We start from the raw sequence: 20,117 nt of genomic DNA, 5'->3' as shown, positions 1-20,117 counted from the left end.
AGGGTCTCCAGCAGACCCTCCCTCTAAAGGGTGGTTGGGCCTCAGAACCCACCCTGCTCAGTGATGGCTCCTCCCGTGTGACTCCTGGAGGACAGGACTCCCAGACTGGCTTCTGCTCCCAAGGAGGCCACTCTAGCCTACCTAGTGTCCCAGAGTCCTGGGACGCATAGTGGCCCAAAGGCTGGTGTCACTTCTTTCTGCCATGACTAGAGATATCATTGCATCTGTCAACAAACTCCTGGCTTCCTGTTGGGGGTGAGGTGGGATGGGGTTGGTTGGGGTGTACCCACTATTGATTCTGCTGATGATATCAGTACCATAAGACTTCCACCACTCATGATGGCACTGTACCTGGGGTCAAATGCTAACCATGCCTGATGATGACATCACTTCCCAGGATTCCCTATGACCTATGGTGTCTTCGACTCCCAGGATCTACAACCATTGTACCATCATCTCCTAAGATCTACCATGACATATTAGGTCATTACCTTCCAGAATCCTCTATGGCTGATGGTAACATCCTCTACCAGAATCCACGAGTACTGATGATGCCACCATTTCCCACAGTCCCCCATAATTGTGGTGTCATCATCTCCCAGGATCCACTTCAACCATGATGTCATCACCTCCCAGAATCAAGTGGATCCTGGGATCCACCTCCCAGGATCCACCTCAACCATGGTGTCATCACCTCCCAGGATCCACTTCGCCCATGATGTCATCACCTCCCAGAATCCACTTCAACCATGATGCCATCATTTCCCAGGATCCACTTCAACCATGGTGTCATCACCTGCCAGGATCCACTTCGTCCATGATGTCATCACCTCCCAGGAACCATGAGAACCAATGGGGTCATCCATCTCCCAGGATCCACTTCAACCATGGTGTCATCATCTACCAGGATCCACCATAACCATAGCATTATCATCTCCTACGATCCATGACATCAAAATATGTCATTTAGTAGGATCCACTTCAACCATGCATCACCATCTTCCAGGATCCATCATTTTGAGGGTCAAGTACTAAAATGGCTGTATTTCAATTGTTTTCTGGGGTCCCATAGCACATATAACTGTTCCTTTAAGGGGAACTAGCACAATACACACCATTTTTCCATTCCTTCAAAAATGGAATGGGTGGGGTCCCCTCTGATGACATCAGCCTTAGCCAGCCCCTTCCTAATGATGTCACTGCCTCCCTCCTGACTTGAGCTGATGCCTGCATCAACCCCACCACAGACCTGGTCTTGGGCAGACCCCATCACCCCCTGGTGAGGGCATCCAGGCCCCTCTTGATAACTCACCGCCCTTCACCCAACCATCTGATCGGTGACAGGGTCAACACAGAAAACTTGTCATCACGGGGGGAGTGGGGGATGGGCCTCATAGTCCTCAGGTGACATCCCTGCCCCTGTTACCTGGACCCCCACACAAAACAGCACTCCACTGGCTTGGGCCAAACTCTCCTCAGAGACCCCATGGGCTGGGTGGACAGCTGCTGACCTCCCTGGGGCCTTCACTCATGTCTTCTGCTGGCCTGGTCTTGGAGCAGGCACATCTGGAGGGCCATGGCCACTGCCAAGGCCATGGGGTGGGGAGGTGCTCTGCATCATCTCAAGATGGTGGGGAAGCAGCATTCTCTCCTTAATTCCCCCTCACACACCAGGGAGCCTCCAGGGGTTTTGGGGATTCCTCAACACCCAATGCACAATTTGCCCCAATTCTTTGTATATAGCCATGTTGCGGGGGGCGGCCATTCCCCCACTCTTAAAGGGCTACATACCCCCTCCCCAGCCCCCAAGGCAAGGTGAGGGGGCTTCTTCTCCCTCCTCTGGGCCGTCCCCCTCCCTCTTCTGTCTCCCCCCAAATATTGGCACCTCAGCTCGTTCCTTCTCATCAGAAACCTGGGGCAGATAACTGGCCCTCAGCTCCCAGCACCCAAGGGAACTGGGGAGCAACCCAATCTACCTGGGCCCCCGTGTCCATGCTTCTAGCTGCTCCTGTGGGTTCCCTCAGTCCCATCCAGGGCCTCCCTGTGCCCAACGCCCCTCAGGCAGACTGTGACATCCCCCAGAAAGGAGCCAGCTTGAGCGCCTGTCCCCTTTCACACCCCCAGCCCTCTGCTCCCCACCCCCACTGAGCACTCAGCTTCCCCCCCGCCGCCCCCCGGAACATAGGGGCTTGGGGTCTTTCAGCTTTTGTACATCGTCCCCCCCTCCCCAGACTTGCTATCTCCTGGCCTGGAGTCCAGGTATCTTGTTCCCTTCCCTCCACTCACTGCCACAGGCTGCCTGACCTTGGGGTCTTGACCTCTGATCTCAAATAAGCCATAGTGGGGAGAGGTCTCCAGCAGGTGAGGAAGCGGGCTTGTCCTACCTGATCCCCCTCCATGCCTCCAGCGCTGGGACCTCGCCAGCTGCGTCTTCCGGCCCCAGACAAGCGTGCATGAGCGCACTCACACACACACACCCTTTCTGGGGAGGGCAGGGAAGGGGTGCCAAGAGAAGATAAGCAGTTCTGGACCAGAAGACTCTCCACAGCTTCTTTATCCCTCCCTCTCTCTGCTCAACACCAGAATCTTCCCCGGAGTCCCTTGGTGAGGACAGCGGGACGAGTGGCAACTTGGTATTTTTTTGGAATAAACAGATGTTTCCTGAGCCAGGGTCTCCAGGTTTACTGTGGGAAAGAGATGGGTTTCCACCTCCGCGTTTGTCACTGGGGAGTCCCCTGTGTGGCCGAGGAGGGGGCAGACATGTAGGAGGTGGTCAGGGCTGCCCCAGAGTCTGCCTCCAAGGCCGGAGTCAGGGATGGAGCACAGTGCCTTTATGCCCCGGGCACCTTCCTAACAAAGCCTTTTCCCTCGGGGCATTCCAGCACTGGTTTGTGCCTCCTTCTGCGCGAGTTCCCTGGCCGAGGTCACTGAAGTGGGACGCTCTGGTCATTTGCTGGGGCTTCTGTAACAAGCAGCAGAAGCAACGGGCCACCTGCTGGTTCCCTGAGAGGTTGGCGGGAGGGCTGGTGCCGCGGCTTGCCCCCAGCTTCTGGGGCTCGGCTGGCACTGGCTGGGACCCCTCCACATGCACAGCACCTTCCCTCTGTGTACAAATTCCCCATTTGGTGAGGACACCAGTCCACACCCTCAGTGACTTCTACACTCAATCATCTGCAAAGACCCTATTCCCAAGTAAGGTCACGTTCACAGGTCCCGGAGGCAAGCATTTCCACAGCTCTTTGAGGGGACATGATTCAAACCAGAAAGTGGGTGTAGCATGGCACCGTTCATTCAAACACCAGCTCTTATGAGAACCAGGGAGCATTTTCCCCAGTGCACTAAGATATTAACATAGTGATGATAAGAGCTGCCCGCCCCAATCTTAGTGTCTTGACTGTGAACCACAGTGGGGAGAAGAGGTGCCTCCAAGGCTTGGCTGTATGAACTTTAGGACACCCCTCCCCTGGGGGCATCAAGCGTTTGCTAAAAATTGTAGGCTCTGTTGCATAGAAGGTCTCATTTTCACATCCCTCTGGGCATGGGTTGTGGGCTGTACGTTTCAGTATTGACTTTATCACTAAGAAAACCCCTTCCTGGGATGCTTGGCTGGCTCTGTCAGTGGAGAATGTGATTCCTAATTTCACGGTTGTGAGTTCAAGCCCCACACTGGGTGTAGAGATTACTTAAAAATAAACTCTTTAAAAGAAAATAAAGGAAACCCCTTCCTCTCTGGTGCATTTAAGTGTTTTCCCAAATTTTAGATTTTACTCTATCAATCAGTGTTCTCCAGAAAAACAGAACCAATAGGATGTGTGTGTGGGTAGATTCATTTTAAAGAACATCTCATGATTGTGGGAGGGCTGGCAAATCCAAAGTCTGTAAGGCAGGTTGAAAGGCTGAAAATTCAGGCAGGCTTTCTCTGTTACAGCCTTGAGACAAAATTCCTTCTTTTCTGAGCTACGTCAGGTTTTAGTCTTAGGGCCTTCAACTGATTGGATGAGGCCCACCCATCTGATCTAGAATAATCTCCCTTACCTGAAGTCAATGGATAAAAATAATCACATCTGCAAGGGACTCCTGGGTAGATCAGTCAGTTAAGCATCAGCCTCTTAAAAGAAAAAAAAAAGATTTTATTTATTTGAGAGAGCACAAGCAGGGGGAAGGAGCAAAGGGAGAGGGAAAAGCAGACTTCCCACTGAGCAGGGAGCCCGACACAGGGCTCTATCCCAGGATCCCGGGATCAAGACCTGAGCAGAAGGCAGATGCTTAACCAACTGAGCCACCCAGGAGACCCAAACATCAGACTCTTGATTTCAGCTCAAGTCATGATGTCATGGGTCTTGAGATCAGGACCAGCATCAGGCTCTGTACTCAGTAGGGAGTCGGCTTGAGATTCTCTCTCTGCCCCTGTCCCCAACTCTCTCTCGCTCGCTTGCTCTCTCAGATCTTCTAAAAAAAAAAAAAATCACACCTATGAAATACCTCCTGGCAAGATCTGGACTGGTGTTCACATGAAATCTAACCACCACCACACCCCCACGTGTGGAGGTGTTTGCTTGCAGGAGGAAGAAGGGGGATCTGTGTCTGAGAAAGCCTCATCCTAAGTGCTAAGCATTTGGCACTGGCCAGATTTCCCCCACTCAGGCGCACCTGCCTGGCTACAGGGAGCGGGGTGGGGGGGCTGCGAACATCACTGTTGTGCTCACTTGGAAAGCGCCCCCCCTCATGGGGAATTTAGGCAACACTGGCATGGTCTCAGCAATCACCTCTCCCACCGGTGTCTTCATCGGGGCAGATGGGGCTGGGCAGGGAGGACGGGCGACTGTGCCCTGCATCTGACCAGCGGTTTGCTGAGCACTCAGAAACTCTCCTCCTAGGGACACAGGAGGGCCGTACGGCCCTGCGCCTCAAGATCAAATGAGCCCTTGTGATTCGCGAGACATGGGAGCAGAAGTACCTTCCCAGGGAGAAGCTTGAGAGCCGGCAGCAAACGGATGCCTGTGTCCTTCCGTTTCCCTCGCCACGGGCCCCGGCGAGGCTTGGGGCGGACGCGGGCATCTCGGCCTTCATGGCCTGACACGTGCTCGGTCTTCGGCAGCGCAGCCTCGGTCAACACGGCCCCACGAGGCTCCTCGACCTGACCGGCCAGGTTTGCAGCGTCTCAGTTCCACACCAGACGTGATGTGTGTGTGGATCACTACCCCCCCCCCACTTCTTTTACCTTCGTGTCTCGAAATAATTTCAAACTTGCAGAACGGAGACAAGAATACATCCACGAACCCCATATACCCTTCGCCCGTTCACCAATGGTTAACTTTTCCACACACCGCTTCAGGATTTTCTTTCCCTACAAATACACCCCCCCTTTTGCCCCCTCTGGAGGTATCTGGGAGTAAGCAAGCTGTCTACGTCCTACCCCTTCACCCCAAAAAGGACGTTTCTGAAGAACAAGAACATTCTCTCACGCGTCCACGGGATGATTAAAACCAAGCACTTCAGGCTGATAAAGACCACAGTCAAGTTTCACCGACGGTCCCCATATTGTCCTTTGGATCTGGTTCTTTTCAGTCCCTGTTATGTGGGGACGCCGCACTGCACCCGCTTACGTCTCCTGACCAGTCCCTCTGTCTTTTTCATGACAGTGACGCGAGCCGAACACCACGGTAAACAGAAGTACCCCGGCCGAGGGTCCGGTGACACCGCGGGGCCGCTGCGCTCCACTTGGTGCCTCCACAGCGCCTGTCCTGCCCAGATCAGGTCCTGCTGTGCTGTTCGTCAACGGATAATGTTCGACTCTGACGGTTCCTCTGGCATTTGCTAGCATTTGCGTGTGACTCCCCCCGGGAAAGAGGATGCAGTCCCTTCATCAGACTGTGAGACACACCAGGGATTCCAACAGCAAATTCACCAGCATTTCCAACTGTGGCAGAGTTTTCCACATCCCAGGGACATGTGGACGTGGCTACAGGACAGACATACGGCAGTCCCTGCCCACACATGCTCGGGCTTTCCCCATTTTTCTCTGCTATAAACAACACCCTGAAGGTCGTCTATCACACACCACTTGGTGCATTCACGTCTTTCTCCCTGTGGTGTTCCCAGGAGATGAATGGCGGAGTTGGAAGGTTTCAAAGATCTGTGGCTTGGGGCTGCCTGGGTGGCTCAGTCGGGGAAGCGCCCACACCTGGCTGCAGCTCAGGTCATGGTCTCAGGGTCTGGAGATCGAGCCCCACGTCGGGCGCCACGCTCAGCAGGGATCTGCTTGGGATTCTCTTCCCCTCTCCTTCTGCCCCTACCTGCCCTCAAACGAAGTAAATAAATGAAACCTGAACAATGAACTAAATGAAGATTTGCTACTTCAGTGCCAGACTGCGTCCTGGAACGCCTGTCTGCTCCCACCGATCTGCTGAATCTGGGAGGGCGTCAGAGGGATCGGTTTTCCAAGCATCAGAGGAAGCCCCTAGCGCCCAAAAGCATGTTTGTTCCAGTGTGAAGTCGGCCCTGCTGTCTAGGGGTCTGTGGAGCGGGCCCAGAGCCCACAGTGTGTCCTGGCCAGTGTGCTCATCACTGGGGGGTACTGGTCCGCCGCAGGGCGTGTTCACCTGTGCAGGACAGCCACCCCCACCCAGGTGAGCGCCGCCTTCTGCTCCTGGAACACAAAGGAACTGGGTTCTCCTTCATCAGCCACCGTAGGCCTGTGGACACCGAGCTGAGACCGCAAGGCCACCAAGGGCAGAGGCCAAACGGCCTCAGACAGGGAGATGGAGGTGCTTGCAAACGGAAACGGGGGCGGAGATAAAGCCGGGCAGTGACGGCATGGACCGTGAAGCCTGCTGACACCCAGGCTCATGCCTGCATCGGGACTTTGTGCCCCTGCCTGGAATGGTTTCCTCCAGATTCCCACAAAACGTGCTCCCTCGCTTCCTTTTGATCTTTGCTCAAATGCCTTCTTCTCCGTGGAAGTCCCCCCTGCCCAACCTGCCTAAAATTCCCTCCCCCGGCGTTCCGGACACTCCTTGCCCTGCTCTAACTTGTCCGGTGATGAGTATCACTGCATCCTCCCAAGTTGTCTTACAAACGAGGATCCCATCTCGGCGCTGAATCAAGTCTGCATCTGGGGCAAATCGGGACAGCTGACCACGCGGCTCTTGTACTTATGGCTTCGCTCTCTGCCCTGCTGGAGTGAGCGCCCCAGGAAGGCACCGCTTGGTTTCCTGTCTTGGTCACTGCTCCATCCCAAGACCCTGCAACAGCACCAGGCAGAGGTGCTGGCTTCCAGAGTTCAGCCTGCATCGTCCAGTGCCCCGAGCCCTGCCTGTTCCACTTCTTCCACAGCTCTTGCTCTCTTCCATGCACCCCAAGTCTTACTTATCTGTGGACTGTTTTACGTCTGCCTGTCCCCGCTGCAGGACAAAGAGTTACCCTAAGCAGCCAGGATGGTACGCAGCACACAGCAGGCACCCCGTAAATACCTACTGAACAAATGAACACCTCTGATCCGTCAGGCACTCTGCTAGGGGCCGGGGAGATTCCCTGCTGTCCTGGGGCTGGTCTGCTCAGAGGGGACCCGGATAAACACACAAGCGATCAAGAAATGACAAATTCTGACGGACCCAGATCAAAAAGGGGCACATGAACAAGCGTGGGAGTGGACCGGAGGGACGACAAGTGAGCTGAGGCCATGAGGAGGGAGAAGACAAGGGACCCACACCCACATGTCCTCCTGTGAGACCGCTCAGCTGGCGCTGGGGACCCACAGAAAGGCAGCCCAGGGGCCCAGGGCCGGGGGTTTAGTCAAAGCATAGTGGGGCAGAAGACCCTAGTGAAGTTTTCAGCACGTACGGTACCTGTCGGGAGTGAAACTCCAGGCGTCGGTAAACAGCCACCTACCCGAGGGCCACTCGGGCACCACCCGCCTCTGTAAACAAGCGGGACTGGAACACAGCCCCCGCCCTGGGGCCTTGGCCTGTGCACTGGCAAGGCCCCCAGGGCTGCAGCAGCACCCAGTCCTGGGTTAGGTCGCCGACCCCCATTTTAAGGTGACTGTTCAGGGCACAGGCGGCCCTTCCTGCTCCCCCACACCAGGTCTGGCTGACCCGCACCGACGCCCATCCCCTCTCCCAACCCCCAGGGGCAAACACCTGCGGCCCCGCCGGCGTCTCCGCCGCTCGGCTGCAGACCCTCCCCGTCGCCTCTCTGCTCCTGCCCGGACGGAGGAAAAGAACACCCTGCTTCCCGCCGCCTGGGCTTGGGACCTCCCTGCCTCTCCCCGGGGCGTCCTCCACCGCCAAGCTCACTGACCCAGCCCTGCCAGCTGCCTGGCCGGGACGAGGTACCTGCTGTCCCTCTCTGCACGCTCTCCCCGCAGCTCCAGGTCCCCACCGCCCCTTTCCGCCCCGACCGAGGCACCCTTCTTCCGTCGACCGCAGTCCTGCCTCTGGCCTGGCTGACCCTGGTTAGCAGTGCGGGCCGCAGGCCTCCCCGCCTTCTGCTCTGCTCAGCCCGCAAGCGCCCGCGTGCGCAGCCCCAGCGCCGCAGTCCCGAGCCCGGTCCCCCCGCGGTCCGCACACGCGGCTGCTGCAAGCACGGGGCGCGACGGCCACCAGGCACCCCGAGGGCAGAGTCGGGCCGCGGGCGTGCGCCGCACGGTGAGCGCCGCCATCCTCAGCGCCGTCGTTGGCACGCGCTCTCGCGGCAGGACTGGCCTGCCCCCTCGGCCTTGTCCCTGCCGGGGTGTGGGGGCTGGGGCGGGGGCTGTGTGAGGCAGCCGAGCTCCCTTCCCTTCCTTCAGTGTCTGCGCACTCCCCTGGGCAGAGCCCCCTGCACCCGCGAACTGCAGGCCTGCAGGGTGGAGGCGGGGGGCCCGTCGCGCGCAGGGCCGTGCCTCGACCTCCCTCCCGCGCATCGCCAGGGACCCCAGCGTCCACCTTCCACGTGGGGAGACAGAAGCCCAACGGCGTGACCGACGCCGGGACAGGCTGCCAGGCCACAGGCGGCCAAGCCCTCGGGGCGTGCGGCCTGCTCCTTCGCCCCCCGCGACGCACGACACGGGTCACGGGGCACGGCCCGCACAAAATGGCGCCTCACAGAAAAATGCAGCCGACTCCCAGCGCCCACCCCCACCGCGGCCTGCGGGGCGGGCTCGGGGGCCGCGCACACGGCGTTTGCATATACAAAACCGACGAATTTCGTTGGCTGCGAGGGGCTAGGCCCGCACTAGGCAAGCCCCCATTGGTTCCATTCCATTCGTCCCCGCCTCCTGACACCGCCTTCTCTGCCAAGGGCTGTCGCCTATAAGCCTCGTGACGCCAATCTACGATGGCGCCTCCCTATTGGCCAGTCATCCTTCCATCATCCGTTTAAACCCCCCGAGTCCCGCCCATCCTGGCCTTGCCCCGGCTCCGCGGCCGACCGTTAGTAGCGTGCGCGAGTTCCTGGGCGTCGGGGCACGCGCGCGTACGCCGGGCAGAGGCGGCGTCTCGTTCAAACGAGCCAATTAGCGGTCGCGTTACCCCTCGCGTCTTGTCCCCCTTTTCCCTCCCTTCTCAGCGCCTCCATTCTCCAGGGACCCCATTACGACCCTCGCCTGTCCCCATTGGCCAACCCGCCGCGCGCCCCCCTCCCCAACTTCTCCGGCTTCTTCCCGCAGCTTACGGGAAGAGAGCGAGCGCCTCGAAGGCCGAGGACCGTGCGCGGTGACGTCACGGGTCAAGGCGCGGCGCTCCGGAGCCGCGGGGAGGGGGTGTGGCCTACGGGTGGATATAAAAGGGCGGCAGTGCGCGCGCGGCCGGCTCAGTGCGGCCGGGCACTCGGGGCGGGAGGAGTTCTAGGCGCGCTGCGCGGCGGCTGTCGGAGGCAGCGGGGAGTGGAGCGGGGCCGCCGGGGCCTCTCCAGGGCCGCAGCGGCAGCAGTTGGGCCCCCCGCCCCAGCCGGCGGCCGGGAGAGCGCAGGAAGGGGGCCGGGGGGACCCGCCCCCGGCCGGCCACAGTCATGGTGAGCGCGGAGGCCAGGCCTGGGAGGGGCGGCCGAGGGGCCCCACTGGAGGAGGAGGCGGGGTCTCAGGAGCCTCTCGCGGACCGCCCGGCGGAGTGGGGGGCCCGCCTGGGGTCCCGGGCCTGGAACGGGCTCACGGGCCTTCCTGGAGGCGGGGCAGAAGCGGAGCCTGGGTGGCCCGCAGGTTCCCCGGAGGGGAAGGCCCGACTGAGTCCCGGGGAGGGCTCAGGGGCTTTGTGGCTCGCCCGTGGGTGTTCCGGGAGCAAGGACGCTCCGCCTCCGTCTCCAGCCCCGAGCTGGGGTTTCGAAGAGGGTTTCACCAAGGTTAGGTAGGGATGGGGGGACCAGGGTAGGCCGCGGGCGTACCTGGAACTATGGGGGACCATGCTGGACTATGAGCGAGCTTTGGATGCTTCTGGCGAAGGTGGACCCATCCACAAGCCCCTCGAAAACCGCCCCCATGTCTAGTGGGAGGTCAGCTTGGGATGGCCATCTGAAGCATACCGGCTGGGGGATCTGGGACGGCAGGTCAACACCAGGGTGGCCACTGCGTCCTTAGATCCTGCAAGAGGCCCCGACTCCGCCAGCTACTCACGCTCTTCTCTGTGTCCAGAACTCCAATGTGGAGAACCTGCCCCCCCACATCATTCGCCTGGTCTATAAGGAGGTGACAACGCTGACTGCTGACCCGCCTGATGGCATCAAGGTCTTTCCCAATGAGGAAGACCTCACTGACCTGCAGGTCACCATCGAGGGCCCCGGTGAGTGTGGGATTGAGAGGAGGAGGAGTGTGCTTGTCGCGTTCTCTCCTTCAGCACGAGACAAACAGCATGCGGTTTCACCTATACGTGGAATCAGAGATGCAAACGAACACCCAAAAGCAGAACTGGAACAAGACGGGAAGCCCCCATTATGAGTTGGGCTCTGCCAGGGGCTGGGGACTGCACAGAGACACCTCTTGGGACTCACGGTTTATAGGGCAGGACTCCATAAATAACAAATCATTGGGGATATTTTTCCAGCAGGTAGTGAGAAAACCCTGATCCCCGAGAGGGCATTTAAGGGGTGCCTTAGCGGGTTCATCAGATGGGGGTTCTCTGGAGGTTGAGCCCGATGACCATAGACCGACTCCTTGCTGCTGTGCCCGGGGTTCCCAGGACAGGGAGCGAGCCAGACCCAGTGTCGCGGGAGGGAACAGTAGTAATCGAGTGATCACATGTGTAGTGATGTAGTGAGCTGTTCCTGCAAAGTAAGCTGAGGAGGTCCCATGAGCGTGTGGCGGAGCAGCTGGTTGGGAGTGGGACAGTGGTGAGGGTGTCAGTGCTCCCCGATAAGCCGAGTCCTGAGGCAGGCGCCCTGGATACTTGGTAGAAGCAGGAAGAAGAGACCGAGGAAGCTTTTAGGGCTTGTAGGATTCTGGAAAGAGTTTGGAAAGGAAGCCGTTGGTGGGTTTCAGGCAGGTGTGAAGGCTGCAGTGTTCAGCTGATGGGGAGGGGTGGCCCAGAGACCACGGACCACTGGTGTTGGGTGAGAGGTGAAGTGGCTTGGCCGGACTAGAAGGTGGGGTCAAATTCAGGAGGGGACCAGGAGGTCAGCTGCCCAAGCTACCACAGAGGGATCTGGTGACCCGGGCATGAGGAACAACTGTGGGTCCAGAACCACTCCCCCTTTTTCTGTGACATGAGCAAGTTGGGGGATGAGAACCATTCACTGAGTGGGCAGATGGGAAGACTGGAGGTGACAGAACAGTCCCCTCATCTGTCTGCAGGCTTTCCTACCAAGTAGATGGTTTTCCAGAAAGACAAGTGCTTGCGGGAAGTGTCTGCCCTTCTTGGGAAGGGCGTGTGACCAAGACACTTGAGAGACAGGCATCCGGGGTGGCCGTTGGGTCTGCTGGAACCTGGCCCCATCCGGCTGTCAGGGATGCCCCGGTGTGGTGGGGGAGGCGGCGGGACACTGGCCTCCCAGCCAGCCCTGGAGACTAGGCAGTGCCAGAGAGTCCGAGCTTCCCGGTCAAGCCCCCTCTCCCTCACTCCAGAGGGGACCCCTTACGCCGGAGGCCTGTTCCGTATGAAACTGCTGCTGGGGAAGGACTTTCCTGCCTCCCCACCCAAGGGCTACTTCCTGACGAAGATTTTCCACCCCAACGTGGGCGCCAACGGAGAGATCTGTGTCAATGTGCTCAAGAGGGACTGGACGGCTGAGCTGGGCATCCGGCACGTGCTGCTGGTGAGTTCTGGGGTGACGCAGGCGCCTCCCTCCCGGACGTCCCACTGATGTCTGAGCCATGGTGCACGGTGTCTGTTTGAAAATCAACCCTGAGGGAGTTGGGAGCTTCCGTGTAACACTCCAGGTCCAGCTGGAAAATTCTGGAAGGGTCGGCAGTGTTTGAGCCAGGACACTAAGTGCGGCTGTCCAGGCTGCGTAGTGCATGGGGCGTGTCTGCTGTAGGGCCATCTGTGGGCCTGTGTCCTAGACGCTCTCCTGGTGGGACAAGTCAGCATGCGGTTAGGGGCTGGTTTCCCTCCGGAGCCGAGTTCGCGGCATCGTCAAATCCGTGTTCTCAGGTGTGCGGCCCGTTAGTTGTCGTCACCACTGTGGTTCTTGAGTATTTTCATGGGCCGCCCGCTGTCCGCCAGCAGTGATGTGCCCCGCGGGGGCATTTTGTCTTGTCATTGTGGTATCTAGTGGGGCAGAGCAGGGGTCCGCCTGATGGCCCCCACAGCACCCTGTCGGCTGAGCCAGCAGGACACACCCGTGACCCCCACAGGCCGCTAAAGCAGTTCGGTCCCCTGCCGGTTCCACCAGAAGAGCAGGGACTCTTGATCTTGGGGGCCTGAGTTCAAACCCCGTGTGGGGCATAGAACTTACTTTAAAAAAAAAAAGGATTTTTTTTTAATGGAATTGCTGACAAACCCTGGGGCAGATGGTAGGGGGATGAGGAAACACGGAGTTTCCTGCAGGGCACGAGGGGAGGATTGAGTTTCAAGGTAAACATCCTCCTCCTCTACCGGGAGTGTCCGCCACGGCTGCCAGGGACCCTGGAGATGAGCTTACAGAGTGACTGTGTCCCCAGGCATCCCGAGGAGCTGCAGTGCGGGGTCTGGGCCCAGCTGTGCGGGAGCGGCAGGGTCAGGGGTGCCAGGCCAGGTGCGCTGTGTGTCTCAGCAGCCAGGGAGCCGCTCTTACGGGCCTCGGTTGCGAGCCAGAAAGGTCCTGTCGCCTGATGGGGGCCGGGCATGTGTTGGGCATTGCAGGCCCCCTCACTGTGGCTGAACGTGGAGGTGGGACAGACGCCACGGTGCGGGGCCGCCGCTGGTCCAGCCTGACCCAACTCAGGCCCGCAGGGCTGCCCGCCGCACCTGCACAGAGTCCGTGCACTTTCGGCTTCAGCTCGCCCCTCGTTAAAGGGGCTCAAGAAGGCGTATTGGGACTGGCTCCCACCCTGGACCTCCCTCTGGGTGCTCCTCGAGTACCTGTTCCCCCGTGGGCCTGTGCGGGTGACACTGGGCAAAGGTGAGGACACCGTTGTGACCAGGGCCAGAGTCTGCTTGGGGGGTGGTGTTGAGAGCAGGGAACAGCCAGTGGCTGAACTCTGGAGGCTTGGGGGCTCGTGGGTGGCCTGCCTAGCCCTGACCTTGGCCCTCTCCCCACAGACCATCAAGTGCCTGCTGATCCACCCAAACCCTGAGTCCGCGCTCAACGAGGAGGCAGGCCGCCTGCTCTTGGAGAACTACGAGGAGTACGCCGCCCGCGCCCGCCTGCTCACCGAGATCCACGGGGGCGCCGGGGGGCCCAGCAGCGGGAGCACCGAGGCTAGCAGGGCCCTGGCCAGTGGGGGTGCCGCCCCCTCCACTGACCCCATGGCCCCCGGGGGCCCAGGAGGGGCCGACGGTCCCATGGCCAAGAAGCACGCTGGTGAGCGGGATAGGAAGCTGGCGGCCAAGAAGAAGACGGACAAGAAACGGGCCCTGCGGCGACTGTAGTGGGTTTTTCTCCCAGCTCTATCCCCTCCCCAGACCCCAACCCCCAACGCTGTCTCTAAGTTATTTAAATTATGGCTGGGGTGGGGGAGGGTGTGGGGCACTGGGACCTGGATTTGTTTTTCTAAATAAAGTTGGAAAAGCAGCTGCTCTGCCTCACAGACACTCCAGGACCGCTGCCTCTGCCACACTGGTCCCCCGGGCCTCGAAGTGCATGTGCAGGGCTGCCGTGGGGCGTGCCGAGGGAGGAGGGAGCCCCATGTCCCCTCTGAGAGCCGGGGAGCTGGGCCCGCACTCCATCACACTTGCCCTTGTTCTTTCCCGAAGTAGGTGTGTGGCTTGGCAGGGTTCCTGCCTGGGACAGCCAGGTGACAGGTGTGGGCCCAGCTCAGGGTGACAGAGCACGTTCCATGTGTACCTGTGCATCCTGCATCCCCCTCCGCTGCTCTGCAGCCTGGGCGGGCTGTGCCGGCCGCTCCTGGCTTCGCAAGTGACGGCCCCTTCCAGTCCACGTCCCTAGCTCTTCAAGCTGACGGGTTTCAGGCCCTCTGGCTGTGGGGGTCCGAGGCTGTCCTCCACTCTTGGAAGCTTCCTGGGTTATTCCCGTTGGGCCCCTCTCCCCACCCCTCTCAGCCTCAGGTGCCCACTTAAGGGCCGGGTCCTTCAGAGGCTCAGCAGATTGGGTGAGGCCTCCCGGGTACTCCTGTTTAACCCCAAGTGACCTAATCACAGGAACCATTCTGTCAGGGGACAGGTTCTGTTCCCCACCCCAGCCCCGCACACACTCCAGGGGAGGGTCAGAAGACAGGTGGCAAGTACGCTTTGTGGACACAGCAGGCTGCCGTTGCTGTCCCATCCCGCTTGACTGCGGGCTGGTGGCTCCTGTTCGTCGCAGACATCTGGCGGGGCCAGAGGCGAAGGCCGCAAAGCCGGAGCGGCAGAGTGGGGAGGAACAGAGCGGGTCTTGGCAGAAATCAGTGAAGGCACAGAGGCTTTAAACTGGCTCATTGTTAATTAACAAAAATTTCGTGGTCCTCTCAGGATCACTAAGAGGAGGGAAAACATGTCCGCGTGAAGACTCGTACGTGAGCTTTCGCGGTTGCTTAGTAATAGACGAAAAGCGGAAACCACCCAAATGCTCGAGAGGTGAGGAGTAAGTTCCTAGAAGGGAACATCACTCAGCAGAATGTTAACACCAAAAATACTGCTCAGTGAAGCCGTCTACACCATCTGCAGAAACGTGCCAGATACCCGATGCCCCATAGATGAAGCCTCACACCAGGCGCTAGGGGCTGGAAGCAGGGCCTCGGCCGCCGGGGATCAGGGAAAACCTGGGGAGCGTTTTGGGGTGAGAAGCATACTCCAGATCTAGCATACTCTTGGTCACATGGCTGCATGAATTTGTCAAAGCTCCAACTCGAAGTAGGTGTGTTTTTGTGTAAACTATATCCATGATGCGTATTTAGATACTTTAAAGTCTGCTTGTTTCTCTGGAGAAGGGAAGAGAAGTCAGTGGGACAGAAGATACTTGCAAGACACGGAACCAAAACAGACTAATCACAGTATATAAAGAGTCCTTACAAATCAATAAGAAAAGAACACAAGAGTTGGCAAAAGCCCTTTCAACACGTCACAGAAGAGGAAATCCACAGGACTGCCAAGCACGAGAAGACACTCCTCACGAGTTGTTGAGAGAACAGTGTAAGCCGGAGCCTTCCCAGGCATCCTTGCACATACAGCACAGGCTCTCACCGTTTGTCCTAATCACAGGCAGTGTACACGTGGTCATACATTCAGGAAACGATGCCCAGAACAAGAAAATGGAACTACTGTAGCTTCTAGCAGCAGGAAGAAATGACAGATGTCATGATCACTCAAACCAGCAAGTCACGCAAGATTCCCCCAATTCGGATGCCTTTGAGCATGATTCCAAAGCAGGCAAAAATAAGTAAAATAAGTCGTACAGCTGAACAGGTAAGTAGGTGGTAGAACTGTACAAGCAAAATTGTTTCCGTAAAGCTGGGGATTCTGGTGACCTTAAGCCCATGAGGAACCCAGGAGGGCCTCTGAGGACTTGGTAGGCCTGTCTCTTGGGTGGTAATATAAAATAATATAATTGTTTTCTGTATATATACTGTACTTTTCCATATATATACGTATATTTATTTATTGGATAAAGAAGATGTGGTATATATATACAATGGAATACTATGCAGCCATCAACCCCCCACCCCCAAAATCTTGCCATTTGCAACGATGTGGATGGAACTGGAGGATAACATGCTAAGTGAAATAAGTCAATTGGAGAAAGACAATTATATTATCTCTCTGATACGAGGAATTTGAGAAACAAGACAGGATCATAGGGGAAGGGAGGGAAAAATGAAACAAGACGAAACCAGAGAGGAAGACAAACCATAAGAGACTCAATCTCAGGAAACAAACTGAGGGTTGCTGGAGCGGAGGTGGGTAGGAGGGATGGGGTGGCCGGGTGATGGACACTGGGGAGGGTATGTGCTATGGTGAGTGCTGTGAATTGTGTAAGACTGATGAATCATAGACTTGTACCCCAAAACAAGTAATACATTATGTGTTAATTTTTTAAAGATTATTTATTTATTTGAGAGAGCAAGAGAGCACAGGCAAGGGAAAGGAGCAGAGGGAGGGGGAGAAGCAGACTTCCTGCTGAGCACAGAGCCAGGACTCCAGGATCATGACCTGAGCCGAAGGCAGATGCTTAACCAACTGAGTCACCCAGGCGCCCCTTTTTAATGTTTTTTATTTTTATTTTTTTTAAAGATTTTATTTATTTATTTGACAGATCACAAGCAGGCAGAGAGGCAGGCAGAGAGAGAGAGAGGAGGAAGCAGGCTCCCCGAGAGAGCAGAGAGCCCGATGCGGGGCTCGATCCCAGGACCCCGAGATCATGACCTGAGCCGAAGGCAGCGGCTTAACCCACTGAGCCACCCAGGTGCCCAACGTTTTTTATTTTTAAGTGACCTCTACACCCAGCACAAGGTTTGAACTCAACCATGCTCCACCAAGCCAGCCAGCCTTGGGCTCAGGTCATGGCCTCAGGGTTCCACATCGGGCTCCTTGCTCAGTTGGGGTTTCTGCTTCTCCCTCTCCCTCCTCTCCTGCTTGTGTTTCCTCTCTCACTGTCTCTCTCTGTCAAATAAATAATAAACAAAATCTTAAAAAAGATTTTGTCAGAGAGAGAGAGATGGCACAAGTTGGGGGAGGCATCCCCAAATTTTTGTTTAAAATAGGATACCAGGGCGCCTGGGTGGCTCAGTGGGTTAAGCCTCTGCCTTCAGCTCAGGTCATGATCCCGGAGTCCTGGGATCGAGCCCCGAATCAGGCTCTCTGCTTAGGAGCCTGCTTCCCCCCTCTCGCGCTTCTCCCTCCCCCTCTGCCTGCTTCTCTGCCTACTTGCGATTTCTCTCTTTCTGTCAAATAAATAAATAAAATCTTTTTAAAAAATAAAATAGGATATATGTTGAGCCCCTGGGTGCCTCAGTTGACTAAGTGGCTGCCTTCTGCTCAGGTCATGATCCCAGGGTCCTGGGATCAAGCCCCACATCGGGCTCCCTGCTAGGTAGAGAGCCTGCTTCCCCCTCTCCCTCTGCCTGCCACTTTGCCTACTTGTGCTCTCTCTCTGTCAAATAAATAAATAAGTCTTTAAAAAAATAAAACATAAATAGGATATGCGTTGGGAAGCTTGGATGACTCAGTCCGTTAAGTATCTGCCTTCTGCTCGGGTCATGATTCCAGGGTCCTGCGATCAAGCCCCACATCAGGCTCGTTGCTCATCGAGGAGCCTGCTTCTCCCTCTCCTGCCCCCCTGCTGGTGCGCGCTCTCTCTCTCCCTCTCTCTCTCTCTGCAAATAAATAAAACATAAAATAGGATATGTGTTACTTGCTTGCATGTGAATTTAATGCTTCTGGAAGAGCACACTGGAACCAGGAATACTAATTGCCTCAAGGAAGGAGAGCTTAGGACACCTCGTGAATGTAACTCTTTCAAAAAGTAAATTCTTAATATTTTTTTTAGGTAGAAGTTTTTACAAAGGGAGGCACCTCGGTGGCTCAGTCTGTTAAGCATCTGCCTTTGGCGCAGGTCACAATCTCAGGGTCCTGGGATCAAGCCCTGCGTTAGGCTCCCTGCACGCAGGAAGCCTGCTCTCCCTCTCCTTCTGCCCCTCCCCCTGCTTGCGCTCTCTCTTGCTCTATCTCAAACAAATAAAATCTTTTTAAAAAAGGGCGCCTGGGTGGCTCAGTGGGTTAAAGCCTCTGCTTTCAGCTCAGGTCATGATCCCAGGGTCCTGGGATGGAGCCCTACATTGGGCTCTCTGCTCAGCGGGGAGCCTGCTTCTCCCCCTCTCTCTCTGCCTGCCTCTCTGCCTACTTGTGATCTTTGTCTATTGAATAAATAAACAAAATCTTAAAAAAAAAAAAAGTTTCGGGGTGCCGGGTAGCTCAATGGGTTAAGCCTCTGCCTTCGGCTCAGGTCATGATCTCAGGGTCTCAGGCTCGATCTCAGAGTCGAGCCCTGCATCAGGCTCTCTGCTCAACAGGGATCTCTCTGTCAAATAAATAAATAAAATCTTTAAAAAAAAAAAAAGTTTCTACAAAGAAACAGCTCCCTCTCGTTCCCATGTCCCGACACCCGGTTCCCTTCACCACGGACAACCACTGTTACCAGATCCTTGTATATTTTTCCAGAGAAGTTCTACATGAGCGCAAGCAAATTTAAATATGTATTCTATTAAGCCCACTCCCTTTTATTTTCGCACGGCACACAGTGTCTTGTACGCAGCTTGCTGCTCCTTGCTTTTTCTTTTTTTCTTCAAGATTTTATCTATTGTGGGGGTGGTGTGCAGAGGGTGAGAGAATCCCAAGCAGAAGTCCGCACCAAGCGCTAATCTGGATGGGGGGCTCAGTCTCACCACCCTGAGATCAGGACCTGAGCCGAAATCGCGTCAGACGCTAAACCGACCGAACCAACGGAGCCCCCCGGGCACCCGCGCTCCTTGCTTGGTCGGCTGCCCTGGAAGTCTTGGAAGTCTGCGCACAGCAGCACCTCCCTGCTCTTCGCCGCCGAGCGCCCCATCATACACACGTGCCCCGATTTCTAGGGCACGTCCTGTTGGCATTGACCAACAACGCCGCAATGAATAACCTTTAGACGCGGGCCATGTGGCCTACAAGGGAACAGATCTTTAGAGCAAATCTCAGCAGTGACGTTACTGTGCCAAAGGGTACATTCGTCTGTTGTTTGTACAGATGTTGCCGAACTGGTCCCCGTGCGGTCTGTGCGGTCCGTGCTGTCAGCAATGCTCCTATCCTCCTATGCCCGCACCAGCACTCAGAGCTTTACCTGACATGGGGATTTTCCTACTCTGAGAATCATAAACCGTCTCGGAATTTTATTTGAGAGGCAGGGAGAGAGAGAGGGAGCAAGTGAGAGTGCAAGAGCAGGGGGAGGGAGAAGCAGGCTCTCTGCTGAGCAAGGAGCCCATAGCGGGCTCCACCCCAGGACTCTGGGATCATGACCGGAGCCAAAGGTGACGCTTAACCCACTGAGCCACTCGGGTGCCCCATTTTAGATTTTTTTTAATAGGCCTTTTTTTTTTTTTATGAAGAGTTCTGGATTTCTGGGACACTTATGAAGACAATACAATGTTCCCCATTGCCGCCTCTCTCCCATAAATACTGCACTAACGCAGCTGCAGAACAAACCCGCTGGTTCTGCTGGGGGAGAGCCCAGGGCCAGGGATGAACACACAGGAGGGGTGGACTCAGCGGGCTGCTCGAACCCCGTATTTATGAAAAGTTTCCAAAAAAGATAAAACAGGTTGCAGAACTGGGAGCTGGGATCGTGAGGCCCTTCTCCTCCTGGATACTCTCCATTTGCACATCTTCAAACCTCATACGCATGCCATTCTCCAAACGGAAGACTTACACACACACACACGGGCCGGGGCCCGCACACGCAAGCTCAGGGCCCTGGGCTGTTGGGGTGTGTGGATTTAGCACAGGTGTTCAAAGCGCTCTGGAAAACCCCCGAGCATCATTTTGCTTGCGGACAAAGAGTTACAGATCCGGAAAGACGTCTCAGGTGGTTTGAGTCCATCCAGT

The 20,117-nt window shown here is 56.7% G+C and overlaps 1 protein-coding gene across 1 annotated transcript; it reads left to right on the top strand.

Annotated features, from left to right (window-relative positions):
* The first annotated feature begins 9,806 nt into the window (after positions 1 to 9,806).
* LOC111139582 (ubiquitin conjugating enzyme E2 S) lies at positions 9,807 to 14,133 on the top strand. Its single transcript, XM_022491910.1, has 4 exons — positions 9,807 to 9,993; positions 10,607 to 10,754; positions 12,032 to 12,222; positions 13,650 to 14,133. Exons 1-4 carry the CDS (start codon positions 9,991 to 9,993, stop codon positions 13,977 to 13,979), a joined length of 672 nt encoding a protein of 223 aa, XP_022347618.1. The 5' UTR covers positions 9,807 to 9,990; the 3' UTR covers positions 13,980 to 14,133.
* Positions 14,134 to 20,117: the final 5,984 nt, after the last annotated feature.

This window comes from Enhydra lutris, unplaced genomic scaffold, assembly GCF_002288905.1.
Source record: "Enhydra lutris kenyoni isolate GAN:26980312 unplaced genomic scaffold, ASM228890v2 scaffoldscaffold111, whole genome shotgun sequence".
NCBI classification, from domain to species: Eukaryota; Metazoa; Chordata; class Mammalia; order Carnivora; family Mustelidae; genus Enhydra; species Enhydra lutris.
Note: the sequence above shows the minus strand (reverse complement) of the source record. Positions and strands in the feature narration are given on the sequence as shown.

Excerpts from the sequence above, each read along its gene's own strand:
- LOC111139582 (XM_022491910.1), top strand. Across the intron at positions 10,755-12,031 it reads GGTCACCATCGAGGGCCCCG|AGGGGACCCCTTACGCCGGA; the intron begins GTGAGTGTGGGA and ends CCCTCACTCCAG. Across the intron at positions 12,223-13,649 it reads GCATCCGGCACGTGCTGCTG|ACCATCAAGTGCCTGCTGAT; the intron begins GTGAGTTCTGGG and ends CTCTCCCCACAG.